General features: G+C 44.8%; 1 protein-coding gene across 1 annotated transcript in view; it reads left to right on the plus strand.

Moving 5' to 3' along the window:
• has3 (hyaluronan synthase 3) overlaps window positions 1-23,719 on the plus strand; it is a 47,885-nt gene that overhangs the window by 16,860 nt on the left and 7,306 nt on the right. Inside the window, exon 3 of the mRNA XM_072279080.1 lies at window positions 19,733-19,834. Coding sequence (XP_072135181.1) covers window positions 19,733-19,834 — 102 coding nt within the window. The remainder of the gene's footprint in view (window positions 1-19,732; window positions 19,835-23,719) is intronic.

The following is a 23,719-nucleotide window of genomic DNA, read 5'->3' on the forward strand; positions in this document are numbered from 1 at the left end:
TAGCCTCGTTCAGTCTGCGGTAGTCACCGCATGGTCTCCAACCCCCCCGTTGCCTTGGGCACCATGTGCAGCGCGGAGGCCCATGGGCTGTCGGACCATCATATGATCCCCAATTCCTCCATCTTCTTGAACTCCTCCTTCGCCAGTCGGAGCTTGTCCGGGGGAAGCCTTCGAGCACGGGCATGGAGGGGTGGTCCCTGGGTCGGGATGTGGTGCTGTACTCCGTGTCTGGGCATGGCTGCCGTGAACTGCGGTGTCAGTACTGATGGGAAATCCGCCAGGACCCTGGTGAATTCATCGTCGGACAGCGTGATGGAGTCCAGGTGTGGGGCTGGCAACTTGGCTTCACCGTTTGAAAAGTCTTGGCGTGGACTAGTCGCTTCCCTTGCAGGTTGACCAGCAGGCTGTGGGCTCGTAGAAAATCCGCCCCCAGGAGTGGTTGGGCCACGGCGGCCAGTGTGAAGTCCCACGTGAACCAGCTGGAGCTGAACTGTAGCCGCACCGTGCGGGTGCCGTAGGTTCGTATTGTACTGCCATTTGCGGCCATCAGGGTGGGTCCCGGTTCTCTGTTGCGGGTGTCGTAACTCGTTGGAGGTAAGACGCTGATCTCCGCTCCGGTGTCGACCAAAAAGCGGCGTCCCGACTGCTTGTCCCAGACATACAGGAGACTGTCCTGATGGCCAGCTGCCGTAGCCATCAGCGGTGGCTGGACCTGGTGTTTCCTGGAATTTGCAGGGTGGTCTGCAGCGGCGGGCCTCTGTGCCCCACCGCTGGTGGTAGAAGCACCATTGTTCGTTGGGCTCCTCACTCCCGTCACCGGGTTTTGTAGGCTCTGCTGTCAGGCCTGGTCTGGTCTGTGGTTGGGCACACGGATTGGTGATCTGTGCGACGGATGCCCCTCTCTCCTTCTTGGCATTCCAGAGCACATCTGCCCGGGCCGCCACCTTCCGGGGGGTTGCTGAAATCTGCGTCGGACAGCAGCAGGCATATGTCCTCGGGCAGTTGCTCTAGGAACACCTGCTCAAACATGAGGCAGGGTTTGTGTCCTTCAGCCAGGGCCAGCATTTCGTTCATTAATGCCGATGAAAGCCTGTCTCCCAAACCATCCAGGTGCATTAAGCGGCGTGCTCGTTCGCGCCGTGAGAGTCCAAAAGTCCTTATGAGCAGGGCTTTGAATGCTGTGTATTTGCCGTCCTCCGGAGGCGACTGTATAAACTCCTCAACTTGTGCAGCTGTCTCCTGGTCGAGGGAGCTCAGCACGTAGTAGTAACGAGTGGAATCCGAGGTTATCTGCCGAATGTGGAATTGTGCTTCTGCTTGTTCGAACCACAGACGGGGTCGCAGCGCCCAGAAGCTTGGCAGTTTTAACGAAACTGCGTGAACAGATGCGGCGTCGGTCATCTCTGGTCCAAATATCGTTTGGGCCGTCGGCGTCACCAATTGTAGCGGCGTGGTACACACAGCACTAGAATAACGACACGTAGTCGGTGAGTTGGAGTTGCGATAAAAGAAATTCATTCAAACTTCGCAGCCTGCTTTAAAGCCTTCCCGTTTCCGCCCTCCCTGGGCGGGACTGCTGTGGGGAATGCATATCCCCAGACCCCTTCTGCACGCGGGATCTTCTCCCTGCTGGTGAAGATGGCCTGGCGCTCTTGTTGGGGCCGGCCTCTCCGCCAGCGCGCGCCAGTTCGTGTGTGCTAGAAAGCGGGTCGCCACAGGATATAGATAGGGTAAATTCAAGCAGGCTTTTTCCATTGAATTTGGGTGAGACTACAACCAGAAGTTTGGATCAGTACATGAATAGTAGGGGTATGGAGGGCTATGGTCCTTTTGCAAGTCGATGGGAGTGGGCAGTTTAAATGCTTTTGGTACAGTATTGACTAGATGGGCTGAGGGGCCTGTTTCTGAGCTGTACTTCTCTATGAAGTAGTCATGTTCTCAGGAGAGGCACACCACAACAGTGACAGGAGATGAAAGAAAAAGTTGAAAATGCACATGATTATGTCATTTTAACTAAGGAAAGTGATTGCCATTAGATGATGGGATAAGCATCAGGGTACAAATATTTGAAGTCTTGGACAAGAAACATGGTGGGGGGATGGTTGGTGGGTTATGAGGAAGAATATTTTAACAAAGTGAATGGTAATAGAAACATAGAAAACCTACAACACAATACAGGCCCTTCAGCCCACAAAGTTGTGCCGAACATGTCCCTACCTTAAAATTATTAAGGTTACCCATAGCCCTCTATTTTTCTTTTTTTTTAATTTTTTTTTGCTCAGCATAACAAAACTTTAAATTTCCAGATACACTTACATTTACATTTCTTCCCCTCACAGATATCAGGTATCAGAACACTTCCATCAAAATATAGACATCACCACAACATCCTATACAAAAGCAAACATGAGGAAATCTGCCGATGCTGGAAATTCAAGCCACACACACCAAAGTTGCTGGTGAACGCAGTTGTTGTTGGCCTGCTGCGTTCACCAGCAACTTTGATGTGTGTGGATCCTGTACAAAAGCCCTTATTAGTATAGCAGACAGGTTGACATCAATATACGGCGGAAAAGATTGCCATGTTTTATGAAAACTATTTGTTTTTGAGTGTACCATACATGTCAAGAAGTCCAAAGGAATGTATTCCATGATTAATTTACGCCAACCAAAAAGTCCAGGGGCCTTATCGGATATCCAACAAAGTAAAATGTTCTTCCTCACGCAAAAAGTCAGGATGTTAAAAAGGTTTTTTCTGATGTGCATTAATAATACGACTGCTCGGTAAGCCTAAGAGAAAAGGCACTGGGTCCAGTTCAACAACAGGTATACCACATTGGATACTGTTGGGGGGGATGACTTACCTGGGACAAGCTGCAGTAGCCGGATCCCTGGCACTGAGTCTGGCTCAGCAGTGCAGAAGGGAGGGTGGAAAAAGGAGAGCGGTATTGATAGGGGACTCGATAGTTAGAGGTGCAGATAGATAGGAGGTTCTGTGGTCGTGACAGAGAATCCAGGATGGTTTGTTGCCTCCCGGGTGCCAGGGTCAAGGATGTCTCTGATCGATTGCATGACATTCTGAAGTGGGAGGGTGATCAGCCAGATGTCGTGGTGCACATTGGTACCAATGACATAGCAAGGAAGAGTGAGGAGGTCCTGGACAGTGAGTATAGAGAGCTTGGTAGGAAGTTAAAAAGCAGGACCTCAAGGGTGGTAATCTCAGGATTGCTACCTGTGCTACGTGCCAGTGAGGGTAGGAATAGGATGCTCTGGAGGATGAACAAGTGGCTGAAGAACTGGTGTAGGGGGCAAGGTTTCAGATTTCAGGATCATTGGGACATCGTCTGGGGCAGGTGGGACCTGTACAAGAGAGACAGGTTACACTTGAACTACAAGGGGACCAATATCCTTGCAGGGAGGTTTGTTAGTGCTATTGGAAAGGCTTTAAACTAGATTTGCAGGGGAATAGGAACCAGAGTGCCAGGGCAGATAGTGGAGTGGGGGTGAAAATAAATGATGTTAAAAGTTCATGCAAAGTCACAAATAGAAGGGTTGTGAGTAGTTGGTGATAATCTTCTGAGGTGTATATATTTCAATGCAAGGAGTATTGTGGGGAAGGCTGACGAGCTGAGGGCGTGGATTGACACATGGAATTACGACATTATAGCCATTAGTGAAACTTGGCTACAGGAGGAGCAGGACTGGCAGCTTAATGTTCCAGGGTTCCGATGTTTCAGATGTGATAGAGGCAGAGGAATGAAGGGTGGGAGTGGGGGGTGGCATTGCTAGTCAGGGAAAATATTACAGCAGTGCTCAGGCAGGACAGATTAGAGGGCTTGTCCACTGAGTCCTTATGGGTGCAGCCGAGAAACAGGAAAGGTATGACCACATTAATGGGGTTGCATTATAGACCACCCAATAGTCAGCGAGAATTGGAGGAGCAAATCTGCAGAGAGATAGCACAGAACTGCAGGAAACATAAAGTTGTGATAGCAGGGGATTTTAATTTTCCACATATTGATTGGAACTCCCATACTTTTAAAGGTCTAGACGGGTTAGAGTTTGTGAAATGCGTTCAGGAAAGTTTTCAAACTCAATATATAGAGGTACCTACTAGAGAGGGTGCAATATTACATCTCCTATTAGGAAACGAGTTAGGACAGGTGACGGAAGTGTGTGTAGGCCTTTGACAAGGTCCCGCATGGGAGGTTAGTTAGGAAGATTCAGTCGCTAGGTATACATGGAGAGGTAGTAAATTGGATTAGACATTGGCTCAATGGAAGAAGCCAGAGAGTGGTAGTGGAGGATTGCTTCTCAGAGTGGAGGCCTGTAGTTAGTGTTGTGCCACAGGGATCAGTGCTGGGTCCATTGTTATTTGTCATCTATATCAATGATCTGGATGATAATGTGGTAAATTGGATCAGCAAATTTGCTGATGATACAAAGATTGGAGGTGTAGTGGACAGTGAGGAAGGTTTTCAAAGCTTGCAGAGGGATTTGGACCAGCTGGAAAAATGGGCTGAAAAATGGCAGATGGAGTTTAATACAGACAAGTGTGAGGTATTGCACTTTGGAAGGACAAACCAAGGTAGAACATACAAGGTAAATGGTAGGGCACTGAGGAGTGCAGTAGAACAGAGGGATCTGGGAATACAGAAACAAAATTCCCTAAAAATGGTGTCACAGGTAGATAGGGTCATAAAGAAAGCTTTTGGTACATTGGCCATTATAAATCAAAGTATTGAGTATAAGAGTTGGAATGTTATGGTGAGGTTGTATTAGGCATTGATGAGGCCGAATTTGGAGTATTGTGTGCAATTTTGGTCACCAAATTACAGGAAGGATATAAATAAGTTTGAAGGAGCGCAGAGAAGGTTTACAAGGATGTTGCCGGGACTTGAGAAACTCAGTTACAGAGAAAGGTTGAATAGGTTAGGACTTTATTCCCTGGAGCGTAGAAGAATGAGGGGAGATTTGATAGAGGTATATAAAATTATGATGGGTATAGATAGAGTGAATGCAAGCAGGCTTTTCCACTGAGGCAAGGGGAGAAAAAAACCAGAGGACATGGGTTAAGGGTGAAGGGGGAAAAGTTTAAAGGGAACATTAGCTGCCAGATGAAGTGGGAAATGCAGGCTCACTTTTAACATTTAAGAAAATCTTGGACAGGTAGATGGATGAGAGGTTGTATGGAGGGATATGGTCCAGGTGGGGGTCAGTGGGACTAGGCAGAAAAATGGTTCGGCACAGCCAAGAAGGGCCAAAAGGCCTGTTTCTGTGCGGTAATGTTCTATGGTTCTGTGGTTCTAAGCTCCATCTTCAGAATCTTTTCCATTTCACCCAAAATATGCCTGAAGTTTGGGACATGTCCAAAAACAGTGGGTAAAAGTTCCAGTATTTACTTTACATTTAGAACACATAAGAGAAACCCCCGTCTTAAATTTCGAGAGACGATCTGGAGTCAGATGGGCTCTATGCAGAATTTTGAGTTGCAATGCTTTAGTTTTATTACAATCTGAAATCTTTGCATTATCACAGATATCTTCCCATGTTTCAGCTGTAATTTCTACTCCCAACTCTTCCTGCCAGACCCTTCCCAGCTGCTCAGCCTCTCCTCAGGATGCTGTAAAAAGTACTAATACAGACTTCACCCTTAGAACAAAACACTCTCTGTTCTGTCAGAACTATAGAAATCAGTTAACAATGATGTTTTTTTTCTGTATATAATCTCTTATCTGAAAGAAACGAAAAAGATCCTTGTTGGGTATGTTAAATTTCTGTACTATTTCACTAAAATACATCATCGTTCCTTCATCAAACAAATCTCTTAGATGGAAAATACCCTTAGTTTAAATCCAGAATCCATTATGCCAGGCAGAAAATCTGGACTGCCGGTTATTGGAGTGAAGGGTGATACTTTCGCTACGTTGCCCTCAATTTGTCGCAGTCCCACCAAGCCCTGACTGTATTAATTGTTATTGGATTGCGAGAATATTCCTTAACTAGTTTCATCTTATTGAGGAAAAGCAAAGTAATAAGAAGGCATTTTGCTTGTGAAGCTTCAATGTCTAGCCAAATCGAGGAGGGGTCCCTGCAAACCCAGTCAACCCCATAAGAAAAAAAAGGAACCTAACTGATATTTTTTGATGCCTGGAAAATCCAGATCCCCCTAGACTACTGGGAAGCTGTAACTTAGACGTTTTAATACAGGGTCTTTTTTGTTCCAGATGAAAGAAACAAACCAGCCATTTATTGTTTTAAGTATTTGTTGGGTAAAAATGACTGGAATCATTTGTATTGGGTAGAGCAGACAAGGAAGAATGTTCATTTTGAGCAAGGATATTCTGCCAATCCATGAAATGGGAAGAGTGCTCCATCACTCAAGATCCTGCTTGATTTTGTCAAATGACTGTGTAAGGTTAGCTTTGAATAATTGATCAAACATGGGTGTGATAAATATGCCAAAGTAAACAAAACCTGTCTGCGACCATTAGTCTGGAGCAGATATTTTGGGGTCTCGCCGAGTAGCCTCAGCCAATGGCTCGATCACCAGTGTGAAAAGTAGTGGTGATAAAGGGCAACCCTGCCGGCTGCCCCTCCGAATACTAAAACTATCCGACCGAATACTATTAGTGAGAATCGCAGCCAAAGGGTCATTAAGACCATAAGACAAAGGAGCAGAAGCTGGCCATTCAGCCCATCGAGTCTGCTCCGCGATTTTATCATGAGCTGATCCATTCTCCCATTTAGTCCCACTCCCCCGCCTTCTCACCATAACCTTTGATGCCCTGGCTACTCAGATACCTATCAATCTCTGCCTTAAACACACTCAATAACTTGGCCTCCATTGCTGCCCATGGCAACAAATTCCATAGGTTCACCACCCTCTGACTAAAAAAATTTCTTCACCTTTCTGTTCTGAATGGGTGCCCTTCAATCCTTAAGTCATGCCCTCTCGTCCTAGGCTCCCCCATCATGGGAAACAACTTTGCCACATCCACTCTGTCCATGCCTTTCAACATTCAAAATGTTTCTATGAGGTTTCCCCTCATTCTTCGAAGCTCCAAGGAATACAGTCCAAGAGCGGACAAACATTCCTCATATGTTAACCCTCTCATTCCTGGAATCATTCTAGTGAATCTTCTCTGTACCCTCTCCAACGTCAGCACATCCTTTCTTAAATAAGGAGACCAAAACTGCCCACAGTACTCCAAGTGAGGTCTCACCAGCACCTTATAGAGCCTCAACATCACATCCCTGCTCCTATACTCTATTCATCTAGAAATGAACGCCAATATTGCATTCGTCTTCTTCACTACCGACTCAACCTGCAGGTTAACCTTAGGGGTATCCTGTACGAGGACTCCCAAGTCCCGTTGCATCTCAGAACTTTGAATTCTTCCCCCATTTAAATAATAGTCTGCCCGTTTATTTTTTCTGCCGGTGCATAACCATACATTTTCCAACATTGTACTTCATTTGCCACTTCTCTGCCCATTCTTCCAATCTATCCAAGTCTCTCTGCAGACTCTCCGTTTCCTTAGCACTACCAGCCCCTCCACCTATCTTCATATCGTCAGCAAACTTAGCCACAAAGCCATCTATTCCATAATCCAAATCGTTGATGTACAATGTAAAAAGAAGCGGCCCCAACACGGACCCCTGTGGAACACCACTGGTAACCGGCAGCCAACCAGAATAGGATCCCTTTATTCCCACTCTCTGTTTCCTGCCAATCAGCCAACACTCTATCCACGTATGTAACTTTCCCGTAATTCCATGGGCTCTTATCTTGTTAAGTAGCCTCATGTGTGGCACCTTGTCAAAGGCCTTCTGAAAATCCAAATATACAACATCCACTGCATCTCCCTTGTCTAGCCTACTGGTAATTTCCTCAAAAAATTGTAATAGGTTTGTCAGGCAGGATTTTCCTTTAAGGAATCGATGCTGAGTTCTGCCTATCTTGTCATATGCCTCCAGGTACTCTGTAACCTCATCCTTGACAATCAACTCCAACAACTTCCCAACCACCGATGTCAAGCTAACAGGTCTATAATTTCCTTTTTGCTTCCTTGCCCCCTTCTTAAATAGCGGAGTGACATTTGCAATCTTCCAGTCTTCCAGAACCATGCCAGAATCTATCGAATTTTGAAAGACCATCGCTAATGCCTCCACAATCTCCACAGCTACTTCCTTCAGAACACGCGGGTGCATTCCATCTGGTCCAGGTGATTTATCTACCTTTAGACTATTCAGCTTCCTGAGTACTTTCTCTGTCGTAATTGTGACTGCGCACACTTCTCTTCCCTGCCACCCTTGAGTGTCCGGTATACTGCTGATGTCTTCCTCAGTGAAGACTGATGCAAAATACTTATTCAGTTCCTCTGCCATCTCCTTATCTCCCATTATAATTTCTCCAGCATCATTTTCTATCAGTCCTATATCTACTCTCACCTGTCTTTTACTCTTTATATACTTGAAAAAGCTTTTAGTATCCTCTTTGATATTATTTGCTAGCTTCCTTTCATAGTTAATCTTTTCTCTCTTAACGACCTTCTTAGTTTCCTTTTGTAAGGTTTTAAAAACTTCCCAATCCTCTGTCTTCCCACTAATTTTTGTTTCCTTGTATGCCCTCTCCTTTGCTTTAACTTTGGCTTTGACTTCTCTTGTCAACCACGGTTGCATCCTTTTTCCATTCGAAAATTTCTTCTTTTTTGGAATATACCTGTCTTGCACCTTCCTCACTTCTCGCATAAACTCCAGCCACTTCTGCTCTGCTGTCTTTCCCGCCAGTGTCTCTTTCCAGTCAACTTTGGCCAGTTCCTCTCTCATGCCACTGTAATTTCCTTTACTCCACTGAAATACCGACACATCAGATTTCGGCTTCTCTTTTTCTAATCTCACAGTGAACTCAATCATGTTATGATCACTGTCTCCTAAGGGTTCCTTCACCTCAATCTCTCTAATCACCTTCGGTTCATTACACAATACCCAATCCAGCCAATCCCCTAGTGGGCTCAACAACAGGCTGTTCTAAAAAGCCATCTCGCAGACATTCTACAAATTCTCTCTCTTGAGATCCAGTGCCGACCTGATTTTCCCAATCCACTCGCATGTTAAAATCCCCCACAATTATCATAACACTGCCCTTCTGACAAGCCTTTTCTATTTCCAGTTGTAATTTGTAGTCCACATCCCTGCAGCTGTTTGGAGGCCTATAAATAACTGCCATCAGGGTCCTTTTACCCCTGCGATTTCTTAGCTCAACCCATAAAGATTCTGCACCTTCCGATCCTATATCACCTCTTTCTAATGATTTAATATCATTTCTTACCAATAAAGCCACACCCCCCCCCCCGCCTACCTTCCTTTTATGAAGTATTACACATCTGCAATAGAATTGAACTTGAAGTAACCTGAGTACCAGGTCTCTTCGGGAAACTACTTCCAATATCCCCATCCCCCCAGGCTGTGAAACTTCAAGACCAGCCGAGACCCCTCCTCGGGCCTGGACCATGCATTTTCCAACATTGTATTTCATTTGCCACATTCTTGTTCATTCTCCCAACTTATCTAAGTCCTTCTTCAGCCTACCTGTTTCCTCAATGCTACCTGTCCCTCCACCAATCTTCATATCATCGGCAAACTTGGAAACAAAGCCATCTATTCCATCATCTAAATCATTGATATACAGCATAAAAACAAGCAGTCCCAACACCTTCCCCTGTGAAACACCACTGGTTACTGGCAGCCAACCAGAAAAAGATCTTTTATTCCCACACGCTTCCTCCTACAAATCAGCCAAAGCCTTAACCATGCTAGTAACTTTTCTGTAATACCACGGGCTCTTAATGAGGTAAGCAGCCTCATGTGTGGCACCTTGTCAAAAACCTTCTGAAAATCTGAATATACAAAATGCACTGCATTCCCTTTATCTATCCTACTTGTAACCTCCTCAAAGAATTTCAACAGGCAATTTTGTTGGGGAAGATTTTCCCTTAAGGAAACCATGCCAGACCTTGTCCTATCCTGTCCTGTGTCACCAAGTCCTCCATAACCTCATCCTTAACAATTGACTCCAACATCTTCCCAACCACTGAGGTCAGACTAACTAGTCTATAATTTCCTATAGTTAATTCGGAAACAAAGGTTCTGAACTTAAAGAAGGGTAACTTTGAAGGTATGAGACGTGAATTAGCTAAGATAGACTGGTAAATGTCACTTAAAGGGTTGACGGTGGATATGCAATGGCAAGCATTTAAGGATCGCATGGATGAACTACAACAATTGTTCATCCCAGTTTGGCAAAAGAATAAATCAAGGAAGGTAGTGCACCTGTGGCTGACAAGGGAAATTAAGGATAGTATCAATTCCAAAGAAGAAACATACAAATTAGGCAGAAAAAGTGGCTCAGCTGGGGACTGGGAGAAATTCAGAGTCCAGCAGAGGAGGACAAAGGGCTTAATTAGGAAAGGAAAAAAAAAATTATGAGAGAAAACTGGCAGGGAACATAAAAACTGACTGTAAAAGCTTTTATAGATATGTGAAAAGAAAAAAATTGGTTAAGACAAATGTAGGTCCCCTACAGACAGAAACAGGAGAATTGATTATGGGGAGCAAGGACATGGCAGACCAATTGAATAACTACTTTGGTTCTGTCTTCACTAAGGAGGACATAAATAATCTTCCGGAAATATTAGGGGACAGAGGGTCCAGTGAGATGGAGGAACTGAGGGAAATACATGTTAGTAGGGAAGTGGTGTTAGGTAAATTGAAGGGATTAAAGGCAGATAAATCCCCAGGGCCAGATGGTCTGCATCCCAGAGTGCTTAAGGAAGTAGCCCAAGAAATAGTGGATGCATTAGTGATAATTTTTCAAAACTCTTTAGATTCTGGACTAATTCCTGAGGATTGGAGGGTGGCTAATGTAACCCCGCTTTTTAAAAAAGGAGGGAGAGAGAAACCAGGGAATTATAGACCGGTTAGCCTAACATCGGTGGTGGGGAAAATGCTCGAGTCAGTTATCAAAGATGTGATAACAGCACATTTGGAAAGCGGTGAAATCATCGGACAAAGTCAGCATGGATTTGCGAAAGGAAAATCATGTCTGACGAATCTCACAGAATTTTTTGAGGATGTAACTAGTAGAGTGGATAGGGGAGAACCAGTGGATGTGGTATATTTGGATTTTCAAAAGGCTTTTGACAAGGTTCCACACAGGAGATTAGTGTGCAAACTTAAAGCACATGGTATTGGGGGTAAGGTATTGATGTGGATGCAGACAGGAAGCAAAGAGTGGGAATAAACAGGACCTTTACAGAATGGCAGGCAGTGACTAGTGGGGTACTGCAAGGCTCAGTGCTGGGACCCCAGTTGTTTACAATATATATTAATGACTTAGATGAGGGAATTAAATGCAGCATCTCCAAGTTTGCGGATGACACGAAGCTGGGCGGCAGTGTTAGCTGTGAGGAGGATGCTAAGAGGATGCAGGGTGACTTGGATAGGTTAGGTGAGTGGGCAAATTCATAGCAGATGCAATTTAATGTGGATAAATGCGAGGTTATCCACTTTGGTGGCAAAAACAGGAAAACAGATTATTATCTGAATGGTGGCCAATTAGGAAAAGGGGAGGTGCAATGAGACCTGGGTGTCATTATACACCAGTCATTGAAAGTGGGCATGCAGGTACAGCAGGCGGTGAAAAAGGCGAATGGTATGCTGGCATTCATAGCAAGAGGATTCGAGTATAGGAGCAGGGAGGTACTACTGCAGTTGTACAAGGCCTTGGTGAGACCACACCTGGGGTATTGTGTGCAGTTTTGGTCCCCTAATCTGAGGAAGGACATTCTTGCCATAGAGGGAGTACAAAGAAGGTTCACCAGATTGATTCCTGGGATGGCAGGACTTTCATATGATGAAAGGCTGGATCGACTAGGCTTATACTTGTTGGAATTTAGAAGATTGAGGGGAGGATCTTATTGAAACGTATAAAATCCTAAAGGGATTGGACAGGCTAGATGCAGGAAGATTGTTCCCGATGTTGGGGAAGTCCAGAACGAGGGGTCACAGTTTGAGGATAAAGGGGAAGCCTTTTAGGACTGAGATGAGGAAAAACTTCTTCACACAGAGAGTGGTGAATCTGTGGAATTCTCTGCCACAGGAAACAGTTGAGGCCAGTTCATTGGCTATATTTAAGAGGGAGTTAGATATGGCCCTTGTGGCTAAAGGGACTGGGGGTATGGAGGGAAGGCAGGTACAGGGTTCCGAGTTGGATGATCAGCTATGATCATACTGAATGGGGGTGCAGGCTCAAAGGGCCAAATGGTCTACTTCTGCAACTATTTTCTATGTTTCTATGGAGGCTCTGTTTTTTAGCTTTCTTCCTGACTCTCTAAAATCTCTTCAGGACCTCCTCATCTTATCTACCTATGTCATTGCTGCCAATATGCACCAAGACTTCTGGCTGCTCCCCCTCCCCCTTGAGAATGCCATGTACCCGATCCTACACATCCCTGACCCTGGCACCAGTGATGCAACATACCATTTGGGTGTCTCTATCGCACCCACAATACCTCGTCTCTGTTCCTCTGACCAAGGAATCTCCTATCACTACTGCAGTCCTCTTCACCTCTCTGTTCTTCTGTGCCACAGCACCAGACTCAGTGCCAGAGACCACTGTGGCTCCCCCCGGGAGGTTGTTCCCCGCAGTAGTATCTGAAGTTGAGTGCTTATTATTAAAGGGAATGGTCACAGGTGTACTCTGCTCTGGCTGTGCATTTCCCCTCCTTCTCCTGACAGACACCCAGTTACCTGTCCCCTTCAATCTAGGGGTGACTACCTCCCCGTAGCTCCTGGCTATCATTTCCTCATTCTCCTGTATGAATCGAAGGCACAGTGCATTGAGATAGGACAAGGTAAACCAATGTAGAATAAAGTGTTGCAGCTACACAGAAAGCTCACTGCAGGTAACAATGTGTAAGATCATAACAAAATATACACAAGAGATTCTGCAGATCCTGGAAGCGCAGAGCAACACAAAAAATGTGGAGGAACTTACTCAACAGATCAGGCAGCATCTTGGGAGGTGAATAAACAATACTTGAAAGGTGAGGAGGTGGATCTGAATTCCAGACGAAGGTTACAATTAGGTTAACTGTGATTTCACTGACTGATGGGGCAAGATTGAATGGCTTGACCTCCATACGAACAGCAGAGTGGCAGTGGTGTGACATCGCCATCTGTTGCTGAGACCTGGTAGTTCGGTGCTGAATATTTGGTTAAAACTGCTGGGAACATAGGAACAAAAGTATATTTATTTATTATTAAAATATGTATACCATATACAACCACGAGATTCATCCTGAAACAACTGGCTAACAATTTTGTCATTAAAATTCAAGGAAATGTTAAAATTTGGCGAGAGACATAGAACTGACCAAAACAATTTTGGGGATGTGAAAACAATGAAGAGGTTTCAAGAGGAATGGGAAAACACAATACAGATGCAAAAAGAGAATAAATGTGGAAATATCCACCATAAAGCAGAAAGGCAGAGTATTTTTATCGATGGGTTTCATAGTCAATGAGGTCAGATGAGTGGTACTGATGAACAGCAGCTAGCCTAGAGTGGTACCTTCACCAAGTACCAAGACCAGTACTGATTAACTGGTTGGAGTGTTGACTGAGATCATTAACCTCCTGCTTCAGCAGTCTGAGGTAACTACCTGCTTCAAGCAGGCTTCAATTCTACTGGTAGCTAAGAAGAACGTGGTAACCTGCCTTAATGACTATCGTCCAGCAGCACTTACATCCACAGTGATGAAGTGTTTTGAGAAGTTGGTGATGAAACATATAAACTCCTGCCTGAGAAATGACTTGGATCCACTTCTATTTGCCCACTGGCACAAAAGGTTGACAGCAGATGCCATCTCACTGGCTCTTCACTCAACCTTGTAACATCTGGACATCAAAGATGCTTTTTATTGACAACAGCTTGGCATCCGATAAGACCATAAGACAAAGGAGCAGAATTAAGCCAATTGGCCCATTGACAAGAGAAGCTCCATTGAAGATCCACTTTCCATTGAGAGTGGGGGATATTCAAACAAGAGGACATGAGTTGAAAATTAAAGGGCGAAAGTTTAGGGGTAACATGAGGGGGAACTTCTTTACTCAGAGAGTGGTAGCTGTGTGGAACGAGCTTCCAGCAGAAGTAGTTGAGACAGGTTGGATATTGTTGTTTAAAGTTAAATTGGATAGCTATATGGACAGGAAAGGAATGGAGGGTTATGGGCTGAGTGCAGGTCGGTGGAACTAGGTGAGAGTAAGAGTTTGGCATGGACTAGAAGGGCTGAGATGGCCTGCTTCCGTGCTGTAATTGTTATATGGTTATCTGCAGCTGCTAGAAATCTGAGCACATAAAATACTGGAGGAACTCAGCAGGTCAGGCAGCATCTATGGAAAAAAGTACAGTCAATGTTTCAGGCCAAAACCCCTTGGCAGGACTGGAGAAAAAACTAGTCCTCAGCTTTTTTTCTTCTGGTATTTTGAACTTCTGATATTAGTGGTTAGAGTTATCATTAAGAATGAGGTTTCCAGGTACTAGGAGACCAATGATAAAATCAGTCAAAGTCATCATGGTTTTTTGTAAAGGGAAATCTTGCCTGACAAATCTGTTAGAGTTCTTCGAGGAAGTAACAAGCAGGGTGGACAAAGGAGAGGCAGTGGGTGTCACTTACTTGGATTTTCAGAAGCCGTTTGATAATTTCCCACACATGAGGCTGCTTAACAAGATAAAATCCTACGGCATTATAAGAAAGATACTGGCATGGATAACGGAATGGCCAAAGGACAGGAGGCGGTGAGTGGGAATAAAGGGGGCTTCTTCTAGTTGGCTGACAGTGACTAGTGGTGTTCCTCAGGGGTCAGTCTTGGGACTGCTGTTTTTCACATTGTTTGTCAATGATTTAGGTAATGGAATTGATAGCTTTGTGGCAAACTTTGTGGATGATACAAAGATAGGTGGAGGGGTAGGCAGTGTTGAGGAAGTAATGTGATTGCAGCAGGACTTGGAAGAATGGGCAAAAAATTGGCGGGTGGAATACAATGTTGGGAAATGTATGCTAATGCATTTTGGTTAAAGGACTATTATCTAAATGGGGAGAAGGTTCAAACACCAGAGGTGCAGAGGAACTCATGCAAGACCAACAACACCAGAGTCCTCGTGCAAGACTCCCAGAAGGTTGATTTACAGGTTGAGTCTGTGGTAAATAAGGCAGCTACAATGTTGGCATTTATTTCAAGGGGAATAGAATATAAAAGCAAGGAGATAATGCTGAGGCTTTATAAGACACTAGTCAGGTTGCACTTAGAATATTGGCAACAGTTTTGGGCCCACTATCTTAGAAAGGATGTGTTCTCATTGGAGAGAGTCCAGATGAGGTTCACGAGGATGATTCTGGGAATGAAGATATGAACATATGAGGAGCATTTGGCAGCTTTGGGCCTGTACTCACTAGAATTTAGAAGGATGTGAGGGGGATCTCATTGAAACCTACCGAATGTTGAAAGGATTAGATAGGGTGGATGTGGAGAGGGTGTTTCCTATGGCGGCGGTATCCAGAACTAGAAGGCACAGCCTCAAAATTGAAGGGGTGCCCCTTTAGAACAGAGGTAAAGAGGATTTTTTTTAGCCAGAGAATAGTAGATCTGTGGAATGCTCTGCCTCAGACTGTGGTGGAGGTCAAGTCTGTGGGTATATTTAAGGTGGAAGTTGATCATTTCCTGATCGGTCAGGGCATCAAAGGACATGGTGAGAAGGCAGGTGTACGGGGTTGAGTGGGATCTGGGATCAGCCATGATCGACTGGCGGAGCAGAGTTAATGGGCTGAATGGCCTAATTCTACTCCTATGTCTTACGGTCTAAGCCTTTTTAACATAAAAATTAGGAGCAGGAGGCCATCTGGCCCATCGAGCCTGCTCGGCCATTCAATAAGATCATGGACGATCTGATCATTGGCTCATCTCTGCCTACCTGCCTTTTCCTCATAACCCTTAATTCCCCTACTGTGCAAAAATCTATCCAACTTTTTCTTAAATATATTTACTGAGATTGTTCCCACTGTGTCATTGGGCAGAGAATTCCAGAGACTCACCACTCTTTGGGCAAAGTAGTTCCGCCTTATCTCTGTCCTCACTTTACACCCTGAATCTTGAGGCTGTTAACCACCTTATCAACCTGTGTAGCTACTTCCAAAGAGCTATGAACTTGGATCCCAAGATCTTTCTGCTCAGCAACACCATTAGGGATCTTGCCCTTAACAGCCTTCTGTCTCCTTGCATTTGTCCTACATATTTATTTGGTTTAAACTCCATCTGCCATTTTGCTACCCATATCTGCAACTGATCTAAATTGTGCTATATTCTTTGCCAGTCTTCTACACTATCCATAACTCTACCGATCCTGGTGTCATCTGCAAATTTACTAATCCACCCATCTACATTTTCAGCCAGGTCATTTGTATACATAACAAACTGCAGAGGTCCCAGCACAGATCTCTGCAGAACTCCACTAATGACAGACCTCTCCCACTACTCTCTGTCTGCTATGGGCAAACTAGTTCTGAATCCAATCAGCCAATTCACCATGGATCCCGCGCATCTTAATCTTCAGGAGTAGTCTCCCATGAGGAACTTTGTCAAACACCTTACTAAAGTTTATGTAGACAATATTCACTCCCTATCCTCATTGATCTCTCTTGTTATCTTGTCAAAAAAAAACAATGTGTATATATATATAGAGAATACAAATAAAGTAGAATGAGCTGAGGAAATATAAAACTGAAAATGTTATAAATAATTCAGTAGCTCTGGCAGAAAGAAAGTCAATATTAAAGATTAATGGTCTTTCCCATTGAGCTGTTTCTTTACATGGATGCTCCCTGACCTGTTGACTATCCCTGGAAGTCTGTTTTTATTTTAGATGAACATTATCTGCATTTGAAGTTTCTCGTGGTAACAACTGGATGCATGGGCCTTGTGCAGGCAGATAAGAGTAGTTTAGTTTACAACAGGATTTGGATCATCTGGGAAATTGGGCCCAGGATTGGCTGATGGATTTTAAATCTGACAATGCGATTTTTGGTCAGTTGGAGGTCAATCATCTCAGCCTCAGGACATCACTGCAGGAGTTCCTCAGGGAAATGTTCTAGGAACAACCATCTTCAGCTGCTTCATCAATGACCTTCCTTCCATCAGAAGGTCAGAAGTGGGGATGTTTGCAGATGGCTGCACAATGTTCTGCATCATTTGTGACTCCTCAGATAGTGAAGCAGTTCATCCCCAAATGCAGCAGGACCTAGCCAATATCCAGGCTTGGGCTGACAAGTGGCAAGTTACATTCGATCCATGCAAGTGCCAGGCAATGACCAACTCCAACAAGAGAGGCTCTAACCATCATCCCTTGACATTCAGTGGCATCACCATCACTGAATCCCCTACTACCAACATCCTGGGGGTTACCATTAACAGGAAACTGAACTGGTATAGCCATATAAACACTGTGGCCACCAGAGTGGGTCAAAGCCTAGGAATCTTGTGGCGTGTAACTCATCTCCTGACTCCCCAAAGCCTGTCCACCATCTACAAGGCTCAGGTCAGGAGTGTAATGGAATACTCACCACTCGCCTGGATCAACACTCAAGAAGTTTGACACCAGCCAGTACAAGGCAGCTACTTGACTGATATCCCTTCCACAAGCTTCCAGTCCCTCCACCATCGATGAACAGTTGCAGCAGTGTGACCTATCTACAAGATGTATTGCATCTACACACCAAAGTTTCTAAGGCAGCACCTTCTAGATCCACAACCACTATCATCTAGAAGGATGAGATACCTGGGAAGACCACCACTTGGAAATTCCCCTCCAAGTCACTCAGCATCTTGACTTGGAAACATATCACCATTCCTTCGTTATCGCTGGGTCAAAATCATGGAATTCCCTCCCTAACAGCACTGTGGGTGCAGCGGTTCAAGAAGGCAGCTCATCACCACCTTCTCAAGGGCAACTAGGGATGGACAATAAATGCTGGCTTTGTTGGCAACATCCACATTCTGTAAATGTGAATAAATAAATTACCCAGGGTAGGACTTGCACACTGCCATAGGAAGGAAATCATTAAGTCAGAAAAAGTGCGGAAAAGATTCATGAAGGTGTTATCAGGTATGTAGGGCTTGAGTCATATGAAGAAACTGAATAGGCTAGTGTTCTTTCTTCCTAGAGGATAGGAGGCTGAGGGTGATCTTAGGGAGGTTTTATAAAATCATGAGGGATATAGAAAAGATGAATGGTCACTGTCTTTTTCTCAAGGTAGGAAATCTAGAACTAGAGGCTGTAGATTTAATATGAGAGGGGAAGAACAAAAAGAGGACATTAGGTGCTCACTTACCACATAGAGGTTGGTGGTTATATGGAATGAGCTGCCAGAGAAAGAGGTTTAGTGGGTACAAATAAAATGCATTTGGACAGGTAGAAAGGGCCAAATGCAGGGAAAAGCCACTAGCTCAGGTCAGCATGGATGATTTGAGCCAAAGGGTCCTTTATTGAACTATTTGTCTATTCCTCTTATAATTTTATATGGAGCTACAGAGTCTTTTCCCCATGGAGGAAATGTCAAATATTAGATATCCAAGAACACGGTGGGAGGCTAGAGAAGGAATTGTGGGAGCCCTGGCTGAGATATTTGCATTATTGTTTTATTGTTAGCCACAGGTGAGGTGCCAGTAGAGTGAAGGGTAGCCAATGTTGTGCCTTTATTTGAGGATGGGGAACTATAGATCTGTAAAATGCACATAAGTGATCAGTAAGTTACTGGAGAGGATTCTGAGGGATAATATATCTGGAAAGGTTGATTAGGAGAAGTCAGCATGGCTTTGTGTGAGGGAGAGATCATGTCCTATCAATTTGATTATTTTGATGAGATGACCAAGAAAGTTGATGAGTGCAGGGTTGTAGGCATAGTCTATATGAACTTCAATAAGGCCTTTGATAAGATTCCATATAGCAAGCTGCTCTGGAAGGTTAAATTACATGGATTCTAGGAAGAACTGGCTAATGGGATACACGGGCAGAATTCAGAGAGTGAGGGTAGAGTGCTGTTTCTTGGACTGGAGGCCCATGACTAATGATATATAGGGGCATTGGAGTACAAATACATGGCGAAGCAAAAGTGGAATCACGGTTGACAGGGTGGAGAAGAAGGCTTCTGGCATGCAATCCTGTATAAGTTGGGAAGTTGTGGAGGGTGGGAGCTGTCAGCAGTGGAACACCTCACAACTATTTTTCTTTTTAAGCCCATTACTCTGACTGGGGCATAGGCTGCGAATAATAGCTCACCTGAGATCTGTCCTGGGACAGTCTTTCAGACTTTCAAGGTATAGCTCGTCAAAGAACCATCCTGTCCGAGGGATGAGGTCTTTGGAGGTTCTGTTGGTGTTTCTGTAGCGCTGGGTTTTTACAGGATGGGGTTGCCAGCCCCATGACCAACCTTCTCACCTGTACAGCTAGGTTTGGGATCATGCACGGTGGAGTCAACATCTCAAACTTACCTGCATTAAATTCCAATTGCCTCTATAACTCTTTAGCTCACTCTCAGCATCTATTCTCAGAGTATTAGAAACATACTGGTATCTGTTTCAAATGAACTGACAATCTGCTGTCATTTTCTATCAGGTTTGTGACTCAGACACTGTGTTAGATCCGGCCTGCACTGCAGAAATGGTGAGAGTCCTGGATGGAGACCCCAGTGTAGGGGGAGTGGGTGGCGACGTGCAGGTCAGTACCAACTCTTGTCAGTATCTGAAATGCTCCACTTTTTTCCTTCAATGATAAGCCAGAAAAACATCCATGATGCTGTGCCGAGGATTACTGCTCTCCATTCCTTTCCCTCTATACCTCAGTTTTTGCAGCCTTCTTACTATCACTCAAACTCTGGCCCAATCTCTGGGTACCTCACCACTACATTGAACCTCTATTAAGTGGCCCAGTGCACTGCCCTGACACACTTGGCTGGCCAGAATGTCTTTTACAGTGCTCTTACTGATTTCAGATTCAAGAGACTGCAGATGCTGGAACCTGGAGTAGAAACAAAACTGCAGAAGATAGTGAATATAGGAAGGAAGCTGAAAAGCAGAACATAAAGGGTAGATATCTCTAGATTGCTGTCTCTGCCACATTCCAGTGAGGGTAAAATAGGATATTATGGCAGATGAATGTGTGACTGCAGAATTGGTGTAGGAGGCAGGATTTCAGATTTGTGGATTATTGGGATATTCTCTTCCGACCTGTACAAAAGGGACAGATTACACCCAAACCTGAGAGGGACCAACATTCCTGCAAACAGATTTGCTAGAGCTGTTGGAGAGGGTTTAAACTAGTTTGGCAGGGAGATGGGAACCAGAGTGATAGGGCTGAGGATGGGGCAGTTAGTATACAGGTAGACAACAGACAATAGGTGCAGGAGTAGGCCATTTGGCTGAGAGGCTGAGCAAGGAAAGGCAGTGAATATAATAAAAACACATTCTTTTGAATGGGTTGAAATGTGTTTACTTTCATGCGAGATGTATCGGGAACAAGGGTGATAAAGTTAGAGCATGGATTAGTACATGGAACTACAATGACGTGACACTTGCTGTTACCAGGGCAGGACCCAATGGGCCAGATGTCCTAATTCTACTCCTATGTCTTATGGAATGGTTGTTGAATGTTCCGGGGTTAAGGAGTTTCAAACATCTGAAGGGAGGGTGGTGAAAGAGGTGGGGGGGGGGGCAAAGGAGTGGCATTGCTAATCAAAGATGTCTTGGAGTAATTATCTACTGAGATAGTGTGGGTGGAAGTCAGAAACAAGAAGACAGGAAGGGAGCAATCACTTTATTGGGAGTATTCTATAGACCCCCACTCCAATAGCAGCAGATCGGGAGGCAGATTTTTGAAAGGTGCAAAAATAACAAGGTTGTTGTCAAGGTGACTTCAACATTAATAATATTTATTGGCATCTCCTTAGTGCAACAGGTTTAGATGGGGCAGGATTTATTAGGTATGTGCAGGAAAGATTGCCGACACAGTCTGAGGACAGGCAGACTACAGCACAAACCTTACTGCATCTGATATTCAACAATGAGCCAGGTCGGGTGTCAGATCGCTTAGTGGGTGAGCATTCTGGAGACAGTGACCACAACAGCTTTACCTTAATCATAGCCTTGGCAAGAAATAGGAATAGATAGTATGGTGAAGTATTTCATGGGGGGGGGGGGAATTAAAATGCTATTAAGCAGGAACTTAGGACTGTAAGTTGGGAATGGATATGCTCAAGGAAATGCAAAAGAGAAATATGGAGTCCCTTTAGGGAGCATTTGCATGGGGTTCTGGATAGAGTTATAAAGAGCTAGAAGGGAACATGAGAAGGCCTTGGCAAGTAGCATTGAGAAAAATCTCACGTACATGAGACTGACTGTGACTTAGAAAGGAAGGGGGGAAGAAAAGGTCCAGTTGAAGTGATAGGGGATTCAATAGTGAGGGGAACAGAAAGGAGGTTCTGTGGACAAAGATGAGATTCCTCAATGGTTTGATGCCTCCCGGATATCAGGGTCCAGAGCATCTGGGATTGAGAGAGTTCAGGGAGTTAGGTGGTAAGTTAAAGGGCAGGAGGTCAGGACTTCCAGGGTTGTGATCTCAGGATTACTACCCGTGACACGTGCTACTGGGCCAGAAATAGTAAGATCATACACTTTCACACATGGGTAAGGAGTTGGTGTACGAGGGAGGGCGTAAGATGTTTGATCTTTGGGCTCTCTTCCAGGGAAGGGGGACCTGTATAGAAGAGACAGTTTGCACCTGAACTGGAGGGGGAACTAATACCTAGTGGGAAGGTTTGCTAGTGTGGGATAGGGTGGGGGGGTTTTACCAGATCTACAGGAGGATGGGAAACAGGGTGTAAGAACAGAAAATGGAGAGGTTGTGGAAATGTTGAGAACTTGGACAAAGTCAGGAATCAAAAGGTTGAGCATGGTGTGACTAATATCCTGAGATATTTCAATGCTGGAAGTATTGTTAGAAAGGCAGATGAGCTCAGGGTAGGGATTTGTCCATGGAATTATGATATTGTAGCCATTAGTGAGACTTGGCTGCAGGAGGAGTAGAGCTGGTAGTTCAATATTCTAAACAAGAGAGAATCAGCAGATGCTGGAAATCTAAGCAACATACATAAAATGCTGGAGGAACTCAGTAGGCCAGGCAGCATCTATGGAAAAGAGTATAGTCAATGTTTCGAGCCGAGACCCTTCAACAGGACTGGAAAAAAAAAGATGAGGACTCAAAATAAGAAAGTGGGGACAGGGAAGGAAGAACCACAAGGCGATAGGTGAAACCTGGGGGCGGGGGTGAAGAAAAGAGCTAGGAAATGATTGGTGAAAGAGATACGGGCTGGAGATACAGGGAATCTGATAAAGAGAGGACAGAAGGCCATGGAAGAAAGAAATAGGGGAGGAGCACCAACGGGATGTGATAGGCAAGTAAGGAGATAAGGTGAGAGAGAGAAATGAGAAATGGGAATGGGGAATGGTGAACAGTGGGGGCATTACCGAAAATTCGAGAAATCTATGTTCATCCCATCGGGTTGGAGAGAATATAAGGTGTTACTCCTACAACCCGAGTGTGGCCTTACTGCGGCAGTAGAGGAGGCCATAGACTGAAATGTCGGAATGGGAATCGGCATTAAAATGGGTGGCCATTGAGAGATCCACTTTTTCTGGCGGATGGAGCATGGGTGCTTGGTGAAGCAGTCTCCCAATCCGCATCGGCTCTCCCTGATATACAGGAGGCCACACCAGCAGCACCGGACAGTAGATGACCCCAACAGACTCACAGGTGGAGTGTTGCCTCACCTGGAAGGACCGTTTGGGGCCTTAAATGGTAGTGAGGGAGGAGGTGTAGCACTTGTTCCACTTGCAAGGATAAGTGCTGGAAGGGAGATCAATATTCTGGTGTTCCATTGTTTTAGATGTGATAGAGTGGAAGGGGTTAAAGGGGGAGGGGTGGCATTACTAGTCAGGAAAAACGTCAAGGCAGTGCTCAGCCAGGACAGGCTGGAGAACTCATCTAGTAAGGTTTTATGGGTAGACCTGAGAGTGAGAATGGTATGACCACCTTAATGGAGCTATATTAGAGACCACCGAATTGTCCGCAAGATTTAGGGGAACAAGTGTGTAGAGAGATTACAGACTGTTGCAAGAAAAATACAGTTAGTATCACAGGTGATTTTAATTTTGACTGGGACTCCCATATTGTAAAAGGACTAGATGGGATGGAGTTGTCATGTGTGTTTGGGAAAGTTTCCTTAATCAGTTCATAGAAGGCCCAACAAGAGAGTCTGCAATACTTGATCTGCTATCAGGGAATGAGACAGGGCAGGTGACAGAAGTTTGTGCAGGGGAACACTTCACACCCAGTGATCACAGTGCCATTAGTTTCAAGGCAAATATGCAAAAAGATAGGTGTGGTCTGTGGGTTGTGATTCTAAACTGGAGAAAGGCCAATTTTGGTGGATTCAGAAAGGATTCAGCAAGCGTGGAGGAAACATCAAAATTGCTGGTGGAACTCAGCAGGCCAGGCAGCATCTATAGGATGGGGTACAGTTGATGTTTCGAACCGAGACCTTTCCTC

This window comes from Mobula birostris, chromosome 15 (assembly GCF_030028105.1).
Source record: "Mobula birostris isolate sMobBir1 chromosome 15, sMobBir1.hap1, whole genome shotgun sequence".
Classification (NCBI taxonomy): domain Eukaryota; kingdom Metazoa; phylum Chordata; class Chondrichthyes; order Myliobatiformes; family Myliobatidae; genus Mobula; species Mobula birostris.